Source organism: Chionomys nivalis, chromosome 13 (assembly GCF_950005125.1).
Source record: "Chionomys nivalis chromosome 13, mChiNiv1.1, whole genome shotgun sequence".
NCBI lineage: Eukaryota > Metazoa > Chordata > Mammalia > Rodentia > Cricetidae > Chionomys > Chionomys nivalis.
The window spans coordinates 33,820,604-33,839,754 of record NC_080098.1 but is presented as its reverse complement, the minus strand read 5'-3'; the positions used below and the strand labels follow the sequence as shown (position 1 = coordinate 33,839,754).

At 43.6% G+C, this 19,151-nt stretch overlaps 1 protein-coding gene across 1 annotated transcript; it reads right to left on the bottom strand.

Moving 5' to 3' along the window:
* Positions 1-11,911: 11,911 nt before the first annotated feature.
* Zp4 (zona pellucida glycoprotein 4) lies at positions 11,912-18,916 on the bottom strand. Its single transcript, XM_057787941.1, has 12 exons — positions 18,720-18,916; positions 18,372-18,493; positions 18,193-18,295; positions 17,143-17,301; positions 16,332-16,519; positions 15,719-15,816; positions 14,870-15,000; positions 14,168-14,357; positions 13,950-14,097; positions 13,555-13,633; positions 12,369-12,485; positions 11,912-12,054 (listed from the first exon to the last, which is right to left on the bottom strand). The coding sequence occupies exons 1-12, from the start codon at positions 18,907-18,909 to the stop codon at positions 11,948-11,950; spliced, it is 1,632 nt and encodes a 543-aa protein (XP_057643924.1). The 5' UTR covers positions 18,910-18,916; the 3' UTR covers positions 11,912-11,947.
* Between the last annotated feature and the right edge of the window lie 235 nt (positions 18,917-19,151).

The window sequence follows — 19,151 nt, the reverse complement described above, 5'->3', positions numbered from 1 at the left end:
CTGGCAAATGAGATGAGAGAGGAAGAGAGAGGAGTTGGCAGCAGGCTCTCTGCTAGCTGGTTGAAGGTCTTCTCCATTTAACCTCACAGTGACATCTGGCCCCAGAGATGGCTTGGAGCATCCCTGATATAACAGTAATATGTGACCCCTAGCAACAATGGAGGTTGATATTCTGACATGGTTTGCTATTGTAAAGTAGAACTCACTGCACTTATCAAACAAGGTCAAGAAGAAATGACTGATTAAAGGTTGAACACAAAGTTAGGTACCACCTGTGTTCTCCCTCATGCGAGGACTCTAGGATGGAACAGCAAAAGGAAGGCTGTTAGGGATGTTAACTAAGACAAAAAGGGAAAGAGGGAGGTTAAGAAACAGCAATGGAAAGAGCAAATATCTGTGAACTATTTTAAATGTACATATGAAAACACCATACCAAAGCCCCTATTTGGATGATTAAAAAGAATGTAAAGCTGAGTGTCTAAAACTGAGTGGGGTCTGTTATGGGTGTGGAGATCAATGTTAGTTACAGAAAAGAGCAATAGCAGCCATTATCACACTGTGTGTGCTGTGTGCCAGGCAATGTATTTTTCTTTTCTTTGTAGTTTGTGTGTTTGTATATGGTATGTTTTATAAGCACACACGTGTGTATGCCCATGTATGCACACGCAGAAGCCAAAAGAAGGTGTCAGTGTCCTCTATCCCTCTTTACCTTTTTCCTTGAGATAGCATTTCATTATGAACCATGGTTTTGCTGTTGTTTTCTTTTGAATTTTGTTTTAGGGAGTTATTGGTTGGTTGATTGATTTGTATTTTTCCTAGGACAACTGGCAACAAACCCACAGTGGTTCCTTGTCTCCATAACCTCCCACCCCACCCCTGACACACACACCTCAGCACTTGGATTATGACCATACCCAATTTTTTATGTTGCTACTGGGGATCTGAACTCATCACATCATGATTATACACGCATCATCTTTCCAGATACAATATGTGTATTTCTTGATGCCTTCATTTCAATAACTTCTGATCTTCAGTTTACAGAGAAGAATGATGTTAATGAAGGAGGAGGAGGAAGAAGGAGAAGAGGAGGAGGAGGGGGAGGAGGAAGAAGAAGAAGAAGGAGAAGAAGGAGGAGGAGGAGGAAGAGGAAGAAGAAGAAGGAGGAGGAGAAGGAGGAGGAGGAAGAAGAAGCAGTCTACTCTCTGGAGGAGGAGGAGGGCAGGGCATTCCTCTTCACTCTGGTTTTAGAAAATGACACAGAGAAATCATAGGTGATGTGATTGAACCAATGTGAGGAGGAGGGAGGTGACTGAGTATGAAGGTGAGGAACCAGATGTGACTGAGGGTAGAGGGCATCTTCATGTAGTGACATCTGAGAAGTTCTTGAAGACAAGGAGGAGTTTTTGAAAAAGGGCAGGCTAGACATACAAGAAAGAGTAGATCTAAGTTACAGCCACTGTGCTCACTTTTGCCCCTTACTGGAAGAAATTGTCAACCTCCAGCAGAGAAATCATTAAAAAACAAAACAAAACAAAACAAAACAAAAAACCCTGAAAATATAGCACTGGTGATGGGAGGAAATGGGCTGTCAGTCATGGTCCAATATAGAAGGATCTTAAATGCATATCACCAAAAGAAAAGAGCCAATGTGACAAAACAACATACCATGTAATTCCAACTGTGTGGCACTTTAGAAAGAAAAATGTAGGCAAGCACAGTAAAGGACAGTAGAGGAGTTTGTGGGGAGGCCACCAGAAAATCGTGAACTGGTGGGGTACGAAGGATGTTTTAGGAAAGTGAAATTGTCTTCTATGGAATTATAATGGTGGATACATGGGTGTGCTTCTGTCAAAACCAGAGAGAACATAATACAAAGAGTAGACCCTAATGTAGTACAATCTTCAGTTAAGAACTTAGGCGTATTGGCTATTCTACCATTATGCATATTTGACCAATGAAAGATGTTGATATATGGGAAGGAGGAGACAATCTAAGATCTCCATGTTTTCTGTTTGACCCTGTTTCTTTTCTGTTGCTATTATAAAATACCCTGACAAAGAATATCGGCAATAACGTTGGAGTGTGTGGCTCAGACATCCAACCACCAGTAACTGACAATGTTGTATAAACTAAATTACTAGTCAATTATCTTAATTGTTATAAGTTGACTTGAGGATACGGAGAGAACAGACTCCTTTGGCTGCAAGTGAAATTAACATGAGTCAGAACCACTGAAGCAAAAGGAAATGGCGCATGTTATATAACCCAGGACCCACGGGAGCACAGAGCAAACACATCCTGAGACTTGCTTCTTCTCTCCCTGCCTCTTCTTCCCTTCCTTCCCCTTCCTCTTCTACCCCCTGCTGCCTTCCTGCCCTTCCCTCTCTTTTCTGATCTTCTTTCTTTTCTCCTCCCTCCCCCACCTCTTTCCTTCTCTCTCTGCCTCCAAATCTCTAGCCTCTGATTCAGTCCTATCCCAGGTTCTCCGGATTCACTGCAGTGATGACCTGCAGGTCAAGGCTACTATGGTCTTGAGCATTTCCACATTTTGTGGCAAAATATCTTCTTTCCCTGTAGATCTTATAGAAGAGCAATCCTGACCTCCCAGCAGGGGCCCTAAATGAGTCCATATTCATGAGAGTTGGATAGTTTCTACATGTCCACACACTGGGCAGGAGGGAAGGAAAGGGGCAGCAGAGGGGGAAATTAAAAGGAAAAGAGCTTCAGGGAGAAGAGAGGGAAAAGGAATGACTAACAGAATCAAACCAAACTGAATCAAATCCCCAGAGGTTTAAAGGGCAGACAAAACTAGAGCCTGGTGTTGTGGCGCATGACCACAGTCTGACAGTTCAGAGGCAAAACCATTCAGACTTCCAATACAGACTGCTCAACATGAGACCCCATGAAAAGCAAAGGAGAGGTAGAATTCAGCCATGGCTTGTAAACCATGAAAAATGTACTGGCTTATAAGCTGTAAGCTTATCAAATTGTTAGCTGGACATTTGTGATTCCTTGAAGAAATAAGAGACTGGAGAATTGTTAAAGAAGCAGGAGCTACAAAAAGTCCTGAGAACAAAGGGGCAGGAGGCATAGTGAATGTTTCACTATCAAAGTTAACTGGTGAGGTTCACCCCTGTGTGTACCCCAGGCCACTGTTTGATAGGATGGGCCTGACATGTTGGCTTACTGTTCTTATTTTGTTAGGACTGGCTACTGTGCTTGTGGTGTGTGTACCATTTTGCCTCAAGTTTCCTTGATGAGGTCTACTCCAAGGCAACAGTGAAACACCTACTTGAACAAGCACTGATTCCACAGTTTTAATTCTACCCATGCCTTTTATGAAAGGCATCTATTCAAGAAGGCAACTGTCATAAACATTCTAAAGGAAAGAAGGGAATGACATTCCTACCTTATAGCAGCTGGGAAATGTATAACTTTTGTTAACTTCTTTGGACTTTGTCTTCCTGAGTTGGTTTCCAGGCTCTAAAATGGGGAAAAATAATGGTTACTTAACAGGCTGTTGAACTTTTGATGCCATATATGCGTACATGTGATCTTGCATACATTGGTGTTGAAGTGAGGGTACATGCATGCCATAGTGCATGTTTAGAGGGCAGACAGAGCTGGGTTTTAGTCCTGCTTCCCAGCTTGTTTGAGACAGAATCTCTTTGCTGTTTACTACAGAGTATCCCAGGCTCCTTGGCCTGGGAGAGTCCAAGGATTCTCCTGTCTCCCTGTAGTATTGGAGTTGGCAGGTGCACACTCCTGCTTCCAAGTTCATGTTAGCACTGGGGACCTGAACTCTGGTTCTCACACTTGGGTGGCAAGTGCCTTACCCAGAGCCAACCTCTCCTAAGATGGGAACCAGTCAGAAAGTATTTAATTCGTGACAGGAATTCCCTAGAAGAAAACTGATGGTCACAAGCAGAGTATAGTTCTTAGCTTTATCAACGCACTCATGTTTCTCAGAACAAAGTGGAAAGTTGATGCCTTTGACCTAGAAGTGGCTGATTACTCAGCAAGCAACACTCTAGGTGCTCTACAAACCAACTCAGACTCTGCTTTAAGTAGGACCATTGGACATTCTCAGAAGGCCTCCATGTGACATCTAAAATAGATAGAGGTTTTATCTCTTTAGGAAGACTTACTATTTTTGCCATGATTTCTGTAGCCATGTATGCATGTATATATGCTCTCTGTCCCCCTTTCTCACTTAGTCCTCATTCAAGCCTGTACTACTCAATAAGTCAAGAGGATTCTCAAGGCCCTTAAACTAGGTTTTGGAAGTGACATGACCTTAGGAAGACCACTTACATTTTCATTTGCTGGGGAAAGGGGAGACATGTGTAAGTTTTAGGCAGAGGCTGAAGCAAATTAATTCATAAAACTTGACTACAGACTCTCTGCCATGAACTGAATTACTTTGTGAGCACATGGCTTATGACATCCACTCATGAAATAAAAACTCAGTAATACTGTGTGTATCTAGAGCCATTACAAGAGACAGAGGAATGACATGACCTACGGGAAGTTGAGGAGAGAGACCTGCTGTAAGGACCTGATGTGACATAAACTTACTAAGTATTTGTGTATCTGTGATGGGCCAGTCCTACTCAGAGGAACACAAGAAACCAAGGCTACAGGAATAATAAGGTCTTTGCCCTCATGGGAAGGATTTGTCCTGTCTAGGAGTCCTTTGACACTGCTAATGCTCTCTTTCTTTCTCTGTTTCTGGTGGAGCCAGATTCAACCCCTGTAATCACTGCCTAGTTATTTAAAACAGGACAGCGAATGAAGGATTCATTCATCTCAAGGGAACTCTGTTCGGGTGGAGGATTTGGCTCTTATTTTTTTGTACCAGATCCTGCTGTAGGTAAACCAAAGATGGTGTGCTTTTTCAAATCCTGTGTGTTCTTTAGTATCTTAGTTTATGGTTGCTTCATTTGAAAGTGGGAGGAGGTTCATGTAAATGGGCCTATCTCACGGAAAGCAGATTTAACTGGTCACTGAAAAGTACAATCTAATCCTTCATGGGCAATTAGGAGCAGGGTTGCTTTATCTTGGGCTGAGCTGGGTATAACTTTGCTTGCAAACTCTCTAGTAGGGACTGGATTATGTTGAGGAGCATACACCTCCAGGCATCCCATCACTGCCTAGCAAAGCTCTGCACACCTGCTGTGTCTATGACTATCCTGGAAAACAGGAAAGATGGCAGACCCAGCTCAATGTCAACATGACTTGAATATTGGTCACAAACACAATTGAAATTACTCTAATTTATGCTCTGCATTTCCAGGAGTATATCCTGGTGTACATTTCCACCCGACCAGAGATGGGGAAGTTCCTTCTGTGTTCTCTTGAATTTCACATAACAGAAATTTTCATAATGTGTTTTAATTAATTGGTTGATTTTTATGGCCTCTAAATGATGATTTTAAGTATTTTTATAGGTAAGATTGTGGACCCTTTATTCCCTCTCTGTCTTTCTGTGTTGTGTGTAACTTATGAGAATTAATTTGTACTGTACAATTTCAGAGATTATTTTTTAAAGGCTAGAATGCTAATCAAGGGAAAGTTATGAGGTAAAAGCTATAAGAGGAAATAACTGAAGGACTTATTCACAGAAAATACAGAGCCTCAAGTTGATTGGGCCCCGGAGGAGGGACGCTGAGTCATTCCAGAGGTGACTAAGGTCTTCAGTGCCATCTCACGTAAATGACTCCAGTAGATTGCTTAAAAATCAGTCTCTGCATGGTAATTGCCAAACTGTTGACTTGTGGGCCTCAAAGGTGACCTTGACAGAGAGCTGCCTTCTTGGCTTTCATTACAAAAAACCTTGTTTATGGCTACTTTCCCACCACCTCTCTGCAGCCTTCTGGGTAGCAGCAATGTGCCAAACTGAATATGCCCGCAGGCATAGACTGAAGGAGAGAGGAAGAGAGCATGTAGTGTCACCAAGAGCCTGGAGCCAAATGCAGAGCCTGGAGCAGGTACACAGAAGGCTCTTTCCCCCGGGCTCAACCTTCTGCACATCTCTGTGTATACTTGAGGGAGCTATGTTAAAACAACCCAACCGTACTCTATTTCATCCCATGATAATCAAATCAAAGTTCCCTTGCATAAATAGCTTCTCTGATGCCAAGAGTACCTCTCTAGGTACTGGGTGAAGACACAAAAGGAGAAAGTGTTCAGACTCTGAGAGGCTTTACCCAGTATCTACAGCCAATGTGACCTTGCTCTAGTGGGCCGCAGGACATGAGACACACTCCAAAGGCAGGCAGAGGAAGACAACAGAACAGCTGAGAACAGGCAGGGTGGGCAGAATTGTTGCTTTGGTGAACTAAGGAACCTACACACAAGAGACAGCCTGGGTGGCTACACAGAGTGCTATTGCTCACTGTTTCTTTGAGGAGGCACTGAGAGTAGGGAGGGGGCTTCTTGCTCACGTGTGCTTTCTTGTTTGTTCCTTTCCTAATTTGCTCATGCAACTTGGTATTTTTACAGCCTGAGTGTAAACTCTCCCTCACATGCTTATGTGTTTGGACACTTGGTCCCAGGTGATGGTGCTGATTTAGGAGTTTGTAGAATGCGTAGGGCTATGATCTAGATGACTGGAAGGAGTCAACCATTCACCTGGGGATAGGAGGGTCATGGGAGGTGATATCTACTTCTGATTCTAACCAGAGTTCTCTCTACCTCCTGATCCAAGAAGATATAAGAATTGGCAACCATAGGCTGCCCCTACCGTGTCCCAGGTGGTCATGCCATGCCTGCAATGACGGACTGTCTTTCCAGAGACTCTGAGTCCAAGTAAATCCTTCCTCCACTAAGTATGTTTGGGGCAGGTATTTGTGTACAAGCAAGTAGAGACCAGAGGTCATCCTTGTGTGCTGTCTTCCTCAGGAGTCATTCACCTTGCTCCTTGAAGCAGAGTTTCTCATTGACTACAGTTTGGCCAGTAGGGTAGGCTGGCCAGCCATTAAGTCCCAGGAATTCACCTGTGTCTGCCTCTTCAACCATATGATAATAAGCATCATCCACAGGTTCTGAAGATCCATTTAAGATCATTGTGATTGCATGGAAATTATTTTACTGACTGAACTATCTTCTTAGCCCCTTAGTGTTTATTGAACAAGTATAGTGCCATAGTAACAGAAAAGTAACTAAGGAGTTAATGAGATGGCTTAGTGGTTAAAGTCTCTTGCTACCAAATGATGACCTGAAGCTGATCCTTGGGGCCCACATGGTGGAAGGAGAGAACTGATCGCTGCAAACAGTTCTGATTTCTACACATGCACCTGCTGCATGTACACGTGCACATAAGAGCATACATAAATGCACAGAAAATTTAATTAGATGTTTTAAAAAATAAATAGCTCATATTGTGTTTAGGCCATTTATTGTTTTTAAACATTTTATAATATATTCAAGATAGCTTGTGAATATTATTTTGCAATAACAGATAAAAACATGAAGATATACTAAGAAATATATAGAAAACCTTAAAGTTCTATTTATTACTAGTCAGCATGCAAAATGAAGAGCCAGTTTCGAAAACAGTTATGAAATGTTAAGTACAGGATTACGTATGATCTAGAATTTCTACTCATGCACATGCAGTTAGAAGAAGTAAAATGATATGCCCATATGAAAACTTGTACACAGCATTCACAGTCAATCCTCAAGAGGTCTAACTCAAACATCAATCTATTGATAAGTGTGTAATAAAAAATAGAGCATTGCAATGTTATTTAGCTATAATGGGAACAAAGAACTGAAGTCTGTTACCATATAGGGGAACTTGAAAATAATATGTTAAGTGAAATAAAATTGCACAAAGGACTAAGTGTAATAAGGTTACATTTATAAGAAATGTTTAGGTCTGGAGATATAACTCAATGGTAGAGTGCTTGATGGGCATATGTGAAACCCTGGGCTCCATCTTCAGCTTCTCTCTCTCTCTCGTTCTCGCTCTCTCTCTCTCTCTTACACACACACACACACACACACACACACCACATCTCTAGAGACAGAATAGAGGTTTCTAGTGACTTATATTCAGTACGGCCTGTTTTGGGTCAAGATTAAAGTCTAGCTCAATGAACCCATGACTCAATTAAGGTTTCCCACAGAAGTGCAGGCTACTTGAGACTAAAATTTTCTGTATAACTTTCTGATCCATGAAAGAGCCACTACTTCTCCTAAGTAATATGGCCACAAGAAGAAGCCTCAGGAGTCTTTCACATTTTGGAAGCTTCTAGAATCAAGTTTCTCACGAGTTTCAATGAATGTTTCAATCCCAAGGAAACAGCTACATAAGTCTCACTCTTATATAGCTGAATCTTTGACTAATCTCTCTCTTCATACTAGTTTGCTTCCCTCTGAAAACTAGATGTTTTTGGAAAATGTGAAATAAATTTCATGTCCTATTAAGCCGATGATTATGTATCAAGAAGGGATAAACTCATTAGGCATTTAATTAAGAATATTTGAAGTTTAGTGAGATTTCCATTACTGTGACTGTATGCTTGAGATAGTCAACAGAAAAGAAGAAAATGTTTGTGCTCCCTGGTTGACTAGTTGCCTTGAGCTCATGGTGCTACAGTGTATCACAGAGGAAGCATATGGTAGAGGAGGCTTATGTCCCTCGTGGCAGTAAGGAAACAGGAAGGGGTGGGTCTTAACATGTCTGTCATGAGCATGCTCTCAATTACCTAGCTTCCTCCTACTAGGCCCCAACCTCTCTCACTCTTCTACTTTCTATTCATGCAGTACAGCTAATCCTTTAACACAAAGACTTTTGGGGGACACTGTAGCCCACAGCAGGCATGAAATAGCCAAATAACCTAGTCTTTTATCTACGTATTTCAAAAGTAAAACTTCATAATTGCCACTCATTTAATCTAGTATCACTGGAGTCTATTCTTTATTCTACTCCCATAAATCTGCCACAGAGACATCCCTCTGTTCCCTTCATCTCCAAACCATATTGTTTAAAACCAGAAACCTTAAGTGGTAGAGCTCTTCTTGTTACTTTATTAGGCATTCTGGGTGGAGCAGATGTATTTCCTTATGACAGTGTCTGCAGCCCCTGTCAGATAAGCAAGGGCAGACTAGGAAGCAGCATTTTCCAGCAAAAGTGGAGGAGAAAGTCCTGGTAAGAGGCATAGTAGTTCTTTATATGGTTTGTATATAAGACCTTTTTTAGCCAGGTGTGTCCACTCACCTTTCATCCCAGTGCTTGGCAAGATGAGGCAGAGAATTGTCGTGAGCTTGAGGGCCAGCTTGGACTATATTGTGAATTCTAGGCCAGCCAGCACTATGAAACAAGATGGGGGTGGGCAGGCTTAAAGAGATAATAGTTTCAAGAAATTTTATATCATTCTGTAGGCTCTCTCCCCATCCTTGATTTATTGTGTTGTTAACAGCTTGTGGGTCTGTCCAGGTCTGGTTTTCTGTAGTTATAACACCGTAACCCAAAACAACATGAGAGAAGAAAGGGTTTATTTCATTTTACAACTATGAAGTTGCACTCATCACTGAAGGAAGTCAGGGCAGATACTCAGGGCAGAAACCTTGGAGGCAGGAACTGATGCAGAGGCCATGAAGAATGTTGCTTACTAGTTTGTTCCTCATGGCTTGTTCTGCTTACTTTTACAACCCAGCCAGGACTACCTGTTCAGGGTGGCACCTCCTATAGCGGGCTGTAGGGACCCCCAACATTGTTAAGAAAATGTCCTACAGACTTACAGGCCAGTCAGATGGACACATTTTCTGGATTGAGAGTCTCTTTTAAGATGACACAAGCTTGTATCAAATTAAACTATCACAGAGTCTCTGCTGATGTTTTAGTAATTCAATTAAAAATTCTGGCAAAGAACCATTCAGCTCAGTGATGCATTGTGAACACACTTCCCTGCATAAGCATCCTGTATCTCCTATCAATGTTCTTTAAGGATTTCATGGTTAGGACATCAGCAATAACAAACCTCCAGAAACACATTCTACAAGATATTACTTCTGAAACATTATGGGAAAGGGGATTCCTGGTACAATGTAGAGTAAATTAGTTCCTTTCTCTTCAGAGGCCCACAAGATATTAATAACTACTAGAAAAAACCTTAAATGTTTCATATTGAGCCTTTATCACCAGGATTGTTCTCTTTGGGTATATATCTAATAGTAAATATGAGTTGCCTTACTTCCCTTAAAAGGGGCAAGCTTATCCTCAGTAAATAACCTCTATATGAGGGCTGAGCTGGACCAGCCTTCCTCTCTATCAGATTCCTTGCTTGCTTCATAAATGGCAGTTAGAGCACCCTCCACATAGCTTCTTTGCTTGGGTGAGCTGAGAACACCTGATCATGTCCATCTATTTCTCTTAAAGATCAGTGTGACTTGATCGCCCTTTCCTGATCTTCCCTTCCTTGATTTTATTCTGTGTGTATCTCCTACCTTGTTTGTTTCTGGGTGGCTCTCTGGTTTCTTACCCCCATGCACAGTGCCTGGCACATGGTACAGACAGCGTGTCTGAACTGAGCAAACTGCAGCTCCACATTATCAGCCGAGTCAGAAGTTGTTGGGTGTTCAGACTTGGCTGGCACAAGGACAAAGGTGAACTTAGTTAATGTTTTATCTTGAGTTTTGTGCATTTTATTTAACAAATTTAGGATATAAAGTACTTTAATTTATGCTTCACTTATGCGCTATATTTGTTTATCTCAGTCTGAAGTAAATGTGTGCATGAAATGCTTCTGTTGATTCCCGTCAATTTTCTTAGTTATAATTTTATTAAGATTATATATGCATGTATAATTGATATGTATAAGAGTCAGGGGATATACTCTGTTGGTAGGGCTATTACCCAGAATTCACAAAACTCTGAGTTCAATCAACCCCATCAATGCAGAAATGGGATGGTGGCATTTCTGTGACCCAAGAATTCTGGAATAGGAGGCATGGGGATTAAGAGTTTATGATGAACCTCAGCTACATAGATAGTTTGAAGTCAGCTCAAACTAGAGAAAAACTCAGTCTATCATCTGGCAGTTTACATACAGTGGTTTCCCCTAACATTCACAAGACTTGCTATAAAAATATGTTGGTGTCCAAAAGTTAACATGGGGACTTGCAGCTATGGGTATTTTTGAAATTGATACATTTTTATTTTCTTCTGCCTACTTGTGATAGCCAAGGTGAGTCAGTTTCTATCATTGACAAATTGACCTCTATTACTGCCACAAATACCATGGCTCTTGCCCTAGGATTAGACACTGTAGTAGTTAGAAATACAATTAGAAGCCTTGATTTGCATCTTTTAAATCACTCTCTAGGAGTAGGGATGGTAACTTTAGGTTAGGATTCAAGACCATGGCTTTGAACAGGCAGGCAGGTGTTCCAACAGGTATTTTTGACTTTTGAAAAAAATAAAATGACAGGATCTCTTATGTAGCTGAGGCTGACATTAAATTGTCATTCATCTTGGGAATCCCATGTGCTGTGATTATAGGTATGTACAGATGTGGCCTTTCAGCAGAAGGTTTAAGTTAGCCCCTCTTGTGATCTACACTGGCTGTCCCCTTAAATCCCCACACTATCAGTCCCAGGGAGTTGTGGCTACCCAAAGACTAGTTCTCTCAGCTTGAAAATTCCTACATCTTAAGCTTGTAAAACCTTGTCGAGCTAGTTAGGTGTGTGTGTAAACTGCCTTCCCAAGCCTAACAAGTTGTGTTCTACCAAAGCATTACTCTCTGCACAGTAGGGCGAGCTGAAAGGACAGCATGCTACTCTTTGCTCGGATGAGAGAAGATGCCTTCCATAAGTGAGAAAAGTAAGATGCTTAGATAAGTCGAGGTATTCCTTCAACATCAGACTATCTTTCAAATAACAAGCACATAGCATGCTGGGAATTTCCTGTTTTATTAAGACAATTGGTCTGGGCGATTCATCTCAGTTTTCTGCTGGCCAAGTAGAAGACTAATAAGACTCCAATGATGATCATGACGACAGAAAGTCCTACCATCCACAGAGCAGGGGAATCCACGGGGCTACCTGTGGAATGGAAAGGTGGGTTGGTGTGTGCTGAAACACGCCAAGCCATTCTAGATATTGACAGAAGCAAGGAGTTTTCTGTAGGAATGGTGATTTCTTTGGGGGGGAAAAACAGACATTGAACAGTAAAGAACAGGGCAAGGAAGCAAGTTTTAAGAATAGGGTGAGTGACTGTCCAGTGTCTTGCTACATAGCAAGGCTGTCCTTGAACTAGAAATCCTCCTCCTGCCTCAGCTTTCAAGTGCTGAGATTACAAGCATGCGAGTTTGCAACTAGCTAGGAAGTAACTGGTAATTTGATGTCCTCCCACTCACTTGAGTATCTGTGGAGCACATCCGCAGGGTCCCTGGTGGCTTGGAGGAGGATCACGGGGCCCTTACTAGATATGCTGGCAGTGCTGTTTTCAAAATAAAGCTCAGATTTTCTTCTTCCTGATGGAGAGATGAGAGCTTGTAATTGTTGGGAATTCAGTTGTATACATGGCCCAAGCAAGGGTGAGCCAAGGGACTAAGACACGAAATCAAGTCCCTTGATGCCCCTGTCTCCATTCCAAACCTTATAAAGACCTTTGTGTGTGTTAATACAAACCAAATCAAGTCTGAGATTTTCCATTTAACCCCCACAAAGATATTATTTCAGTTCACCAGGAGTTGGACAGATCACATTCAATGATCTCCCCAACCCCTGCAACTAACATTATCACCAGAATGAACACTAACAGTAACATTCTGTTACCCTTATAGTTCAGAGGTTTTATGTTCAAACAGGAAGTGAGGATACAGTTCTTGTAATCCTATATCTGTCAGTTAAACCATCTAGAAAAAGATCAATCTATTGTCTTTACGGGGGGGAATAATGAGCATGATCAGAATTGGCTTATATTTCTGTCTTACACCATGACTACACTGAATTACTAAACGTTTTTTTTTCTTATAGAAGACATCTAAGGATCTAAGAATCTCGAATCTAGTGCAAGTGAGTGGATCAGTTGAAATATCCACATTTATAAGAAGGTCTGGGTCAGGCCAACTCCAGAGCATACTCTGTGTCTATGGTTCTTCCACTGTGTACCTTCAGGGCACACTGAAGACCTGCATTCAGGTGGCCAGGACATCTACTTTGGAGAACAGGCAAGATGGAAAAGGACGTTGACTTGTGGCTGGTTGAGGAAATAGGTCAGTCAGTAAACTACTATGTAAGCATGAAGACTTGACTTTGATCACAGCACCAACGTTTTAAAAGTCTGGATCTGATGCTCTATATGCTAACAAATTCAGCCACATTTGGGCCATAATTGGCTTCTGGTTTAGTCAAGTTTTGTGTAAAGTGAGTTGTTTTTGAAAACGTGAGATTCTGGCAATCTACTCAGCTCTACGTGCTTACTTAGTACTAAGGGAAACGTTATTAATGAGATAACTCTTCTTAGTTTAATAGCTGAGCCTAACATGGTAGCATTAGGGGATTCATTCAGGTCTGGAGGTGGGCAGGTAAGGTACTCACTTCTGGAAGCAGGACAGATTACCCTGCAGGATGGTGTCCCATCAGGCTGGCAGACCAATGCACTACAGTGCAGGTATACCTGGAGGTTGACAAGTCAATGTCACGTTGTAGACAACTCCCACATCACAAGTCTCCCAACCCCATACCTCATCTCTCTAAAAAGTTCAGAAAGTGTTATGGCCAACTCCCTAAGTTAATGTCCCAATGGTCTCGAAGCTCCAGAGTTCAGGTGACAGATGGTACTCATGCTCTCAGTACCACATCGAAGCTGCCCTTAATACCAAGGGCCAATGTCAAAGGTCAAAGAGTCACCTTAGAGAGGTGGCAGAAGGGAAAACTGTCCTGAGTACTGGGGGTTTTAAAACTTTGCATGGGTACAGAAGGAAATACCATACCTGGCCACCAAGAGCGTGTTCCTCCCTTACAGTGTTCGTGAAGCTGAAGGTGGCGATGCTGAAGCGCTGGTGATGGAAAGGGAAGGGGGTTGATGCCTTCTGAACAGTGATCCTTTCAGTCTGATAGTTGTCCCCAGCATATGGGCATCTAAGTCAAGAGACAGAAGTCAGGATGGGCTATTTGGAAGGCCTACACAGGTTCAGGGGGACTCACTTACCCCTTTACCAGGATGGGCCATTGTGGTTGATGAGAAGGTTTAGGGCCAGGTGTGGCCCAGCACTGCTCTAGCTGTAACCCCAAAGAGGGGTCTGTTCTGTGAAGGATGGAGACCTCAACATAAATAGGATCCTGGAGAAATTTCACCAGCGGGTAGTCATCAGCACCATGGTAAGAGCTATAGCTTTTATCTGTACAAAGAAAGCCAGAATTAAAGCAGTGCTAGGGAATAAGTTAGTAGATAAAATGCCTGCCTATAGAAGCATGGGGATCTGAACTCGACCCCAGAACCCACGTGAAAAGATCAGGCTTTAACATCTGTGCTTATACTCCTAGAGTTGGCAAAGCAGAAACAAACTCCAGGCCAATGAGAGATTCCACCTCAGTAAACAAGGCGAATGGCACACAAGGAATTGATCTGAGGTTGGCCTCTGACCTCTTCTCCCCACCCTCTGTGTGTGAGTGTGTGTGTGTGAGTGTGTGTGTGAGTGTGTGTGTGTGTGTGTGAGAGAGAGAGAGAGAGAGAGAGAGAGAGAGAGAGAGAGAGAGAGAGAGAGAGAAAGAGAGAGAGAATTAAACTGCTATTAGCAGAACTAGGAAACTGTGCTACTAGGAATAGCCTCAACTTCTATACACATGTCATGTTACCAAGTTAGTGTACTGACAGCCTTTAGGTGGGATTTATCAACTAAGGAAGGCTTACCCTTGGCAATCTGAAGTTCCAGAGAGAGGGGCCCAGGCTGGGTTTTAGGAAGGGGTGGTGGGAGAGTCAGCACTTGCATGTTAATTGGGGATGTGTTGCTGAGAACAGAGTAGCTACAGCTGACTCGGAGCCTGCAGGAAAAATAAGATTTTAGTACCACGGGTTTGCTGGTCACCCCTGCCGATTTAAACTGGTAGGTGTTTTCCAAGTTCATAACTAAGTCAGAGCGGGTTTCTGTCCTTAGAACGACCTTCCATTGTCACTATGCAAATAAATCCAGTATGAGTTGGTGAGAAAACTACATAACAAATACGCTGCAGGAGACCCTAATAGTGCAAGCAGGAGGATAGCATCTTACAGGTGACAGGATATGAACGAAAATGCTTGCCAAGAAGCGCAGGAGAGAGGTGCCCCATGCAAGGACAAGCCTAGGGTTGGAGAAGCTGAGAGCATCAAGTGTTCAGAGAGGAGCAACACAGGTGTTATCTCACGGGGTTCTCGAGGCAACACTCGTACTTTCTTTAATACAGCAATGAAACTCAAGTGTGAGACCTGGGGAGGTCAGGTCTGAAAGGAATTCTTTCAGCTGCACCACTCAAGGTAAAGAGGAGGCCCAGAAGAGAAATAAATCCCCGCAAGGCAGAAGGAACAGAAGTCTCAGTGAGGATAAGACAGATCAAATTGGAAGCAGAGACCCAGGTAATATATACAGTGGTCTACATGAATGGCAAGCTGAGGGAGCAGGCAGATTCACCTGTTACTGGGACGTGTTCTCCTGTGGGCTCAGTTTACCCCAAGAGTCTTATGAAGAAAAGGCCTACTGGCCTCTTTGATCAAAATTGACTCTACCTGAAGATGCTGTCTCGGGTAATAGAGCCACTGCCCCAGGCTCTCACATCCTGAGTGGCCACTAGCTCATTTTCATATACGACCTGGTCTCCACTGATCTGCCCAATGGGAAAAGAGAAGTTGTCACTTCAGTCTGTTAGCTGAATACTATATCCATGTGGCCCAGACCAAGTTCTTAGTCACATCCTATTTTGTATGCTGTTTTCTGAGTCCTATAGGAATGCAGGGGTCCTGTCTGTGAGTAATGTGGAAAAGTATGGCTAATGCTTGATGCAGAACCAAGGAATGAAGAGATGATTTAAGTACTAGAGATTAGGCAAATGGACCACCCCAATCCAAGTCAGCATCCCCCTCCCTATTATCTAGAGTCTGGAAGTATGAGGAATCTGCTCCTTATATTTGCTCCCTGCAGAATGGAGGAAAAGCTGGACCACAGCAGAGGCATTTGCTGAATGCCCACAGAAACACCCACCCGCTAACCATGGCCCTTTGCCCTGGAGACTGTTCTAGAAACCCAGAAGTGATCAGGACTGCTCTTCGTGACTATACTATCTCATCTCCTAATCACTAAGGCACTGCTTCCACCCCCACCCCCCAAGACCCTCTTTCTCACCCGCCTTGTGGTCCCACAGGAAGTAAATGGAAACTGGAACAGGACAAAGGTGGATGTTGCCATCACCGGATCACATCCACTTTCACTCCTGAAGGCCAAGTGTAGGGAATCCAAGCGCAGGGGTGGTGAGGTCACATTCCTGGACACAGCAATGGAGAAATGACCCTCTCTGGTGCACTGGGAGGTCACTGGAATACCAGAGACAGGCGAGGTCAGGTCGCTCCTCAGGTGGAGCCAGGTGGACCTAAGTAATCAATCAGTTGCTCCAGATGCCCCCACAGTGAGGTTGCAATCTCCACTGATGACTTGGCTCCTGGCAACAGGCTTGCCCAATGACCACGTGCACCAAAGCCTTGCCAGGGCCACTGAGGCAAGGCTCTAACTTGGCTACACCTGCATTTGGAGGGCAGGTGTGGGAGTACCTGCTGTCTTACTGCTTAGACCTGGGCTCTGAGTCTTTAATGTGCTAGAAAACCTTCAAGCTTGATATGGGGCATGTGAATAACCACTTGGGGGTGATTCTCTCTCTAAACATAATCTTAAGACTACCAGACACCCAAGTGATTATTCCTGGGGAAAGCAAGTTTCTCAATTAGTAAGTACCTGTCATATAGACTGCAGGTTTTTGTTTGATATCTAGGAGAATAGACATTGAAAGACTACAAAAGTTCTAGTTCTAGGCAGCGTTGCCCTTCCACTAGCAAACAGTTGCTTTTTATTTGCTGGCTGAATTAAGCTTTTCCTGCTCTGGTGTCATCAGAAATCATCAAGCCCCCTTTTTTCTCAACTAATTTGAGATGGAAGCATGTACCTGTGTTTCCATAATAACAAGAGCCCGCCTCTCCCTCTTCAGAGCTGTGGCAGCAGCCCAGCTGGTGACAGTCTGCTCGAGAGATGGGCGAGGGAGCACAAGGCAGCCTTTCCTTCACGGGCACAGGACTGCACACTTCAGGACGCAGAATCTCTGGGGCTGGATAATGAGAAGGGAAGGAGAATTTAAGTTGGGCTGCTGGGCGGTCCTTCAGTGAAGCATCTTGTCACAAACCTGGGCTTTGAACTCCATAACATCCAGACCACCTCAACAGGCCTGTTGACTCTCCTTCCTGTAGACTAAATCCCAAAGAAAGATCAACGTTAAGTTACCTTGTCACCGGAAATGGATTCCTACTTAGGATAACATTCTAGTATGTGTGGGAACAAATAGGCTCTTCACATGCCTTTCAACAACCACCTTTCTAGCTCTTTAGAGGGACTTATCAGTCTTTGCCATGGGTGATACTGCAGGAGTTTTTCATGTCATCAGGCTTCTAGTAGGTTTGAGTAAAGACTGACTCATTTGGTGTGTGCATCACCAATCCTGGTTAATGTTTTGGGTAACCAGATAGTGGCAAGAGAATTTAAGTTTGGATCTGTCCTTATGATAAAGGGTTCTCAGGGAAGAGTTTGCCTTGGGTTTTCTAGTTAAATGATCAAGTGTCCCCAGCTGGAGGTGGAAGACCGGCATGAGATGGCTTCTCTGGCTATTTCCTATTACTAGCTTGTGTTTTCCACCCCTTCCAAAGGGTGAGGAGGTTCCTGGTTCCAGCTAAGAGCTAAATCACATTTGAATCTCAATTTTGCAAATCACAGGCAAGAGGCTTTCATTGAGAGATCCAGCAGAACCTGGGTCTATAAGTAGGAGCCAGCTTCTAACCCTCCCAGCCTCAGCTGGAGTCTCCCTATGGTTAGTTTTCCTAAGGGCTGAACATGGAGGGAAGAGGCCTTCTTAGGATCAGTTGCTACCATCCGGAGTAGACAGGAGAATCACAAGAACACCTTCTAGGTAGGACCGTCTCCGGGCCAGAATGCTTTCTACACTTACCTCGAAGATCCAAAGGGCACTGAAGCAGTCTCTTCCTTGCCCCTGCCGTCTGTCCAGCTGCACTGACCCCTTGCATTTCAACTTCCATGACATAGTGGGAGCCCTGAAGAGACAAGCAACAGCGGTCAGCCTGGCTGGTGGTTTGAAGGATTCTTGTTTGAGAGCAGGGGTCTACTTACCCTCAGAGTGACATAGCAGCCATTGTAGGTAGCTTCCAACACCAGGGAGCCATCTGGACTGTCTGTCACCCATGTACCACAGTCGGAGTCATTCTTCAGCCTGTGCGGCAGCCCTTCGCTATCTAGGGCAGGCGGACAATGGAAAACACAGCACTTAATCGCTGGTGGATAACCAGCCCCACCAGCTGACCCCAGGGGGCTTCCAACATTGAGAAAATCGCAAGGTGGGTTTGAAAGTTGCATGGTTTTGACTATGCATTCTGTAGGCAGGGGCTGTGGAGATTTTGAAAGAAGGAAAGGGCCAAGACCGGAAATTTAAGAACAGGTACTTGGTTGAGTCTGACTTACCCCAAGCTGTTAACCCAGAATTTTCTGCCTCCTGGCTGAGGTTCACAGTAAACTGGAAGCTCTGTAGCCCACAGTGGAGCACACCTGGCAACTCAGTCACATGCTGCCCACTCAAAGGAGGACAGAACGGGAAACACAGTAAGATGCCTGGCAGAAGCCACGGAGTGCAACTTAGAGCCTGCTTGGCCATTCTTTCTCCTTCACCAGCCCACATCCACTAAGAGAGGAGACTTCTTTATATATATGCGAGGAAAGCTTGGTTTGGGACCGATATTCTTATGGCCTGCAGGTGGAGAGACTTTGAAGAGGGTGATTTCTTTCTTCTGGGGCACAGTCTACAGATGCATCGCATTTAATATTTAATTCCCTGGTCTCCAGAGTTGGTTGACGTGCCTCTTTTGGTCAAAAGTAGGCTTTTTAGGTTAGTTGCAT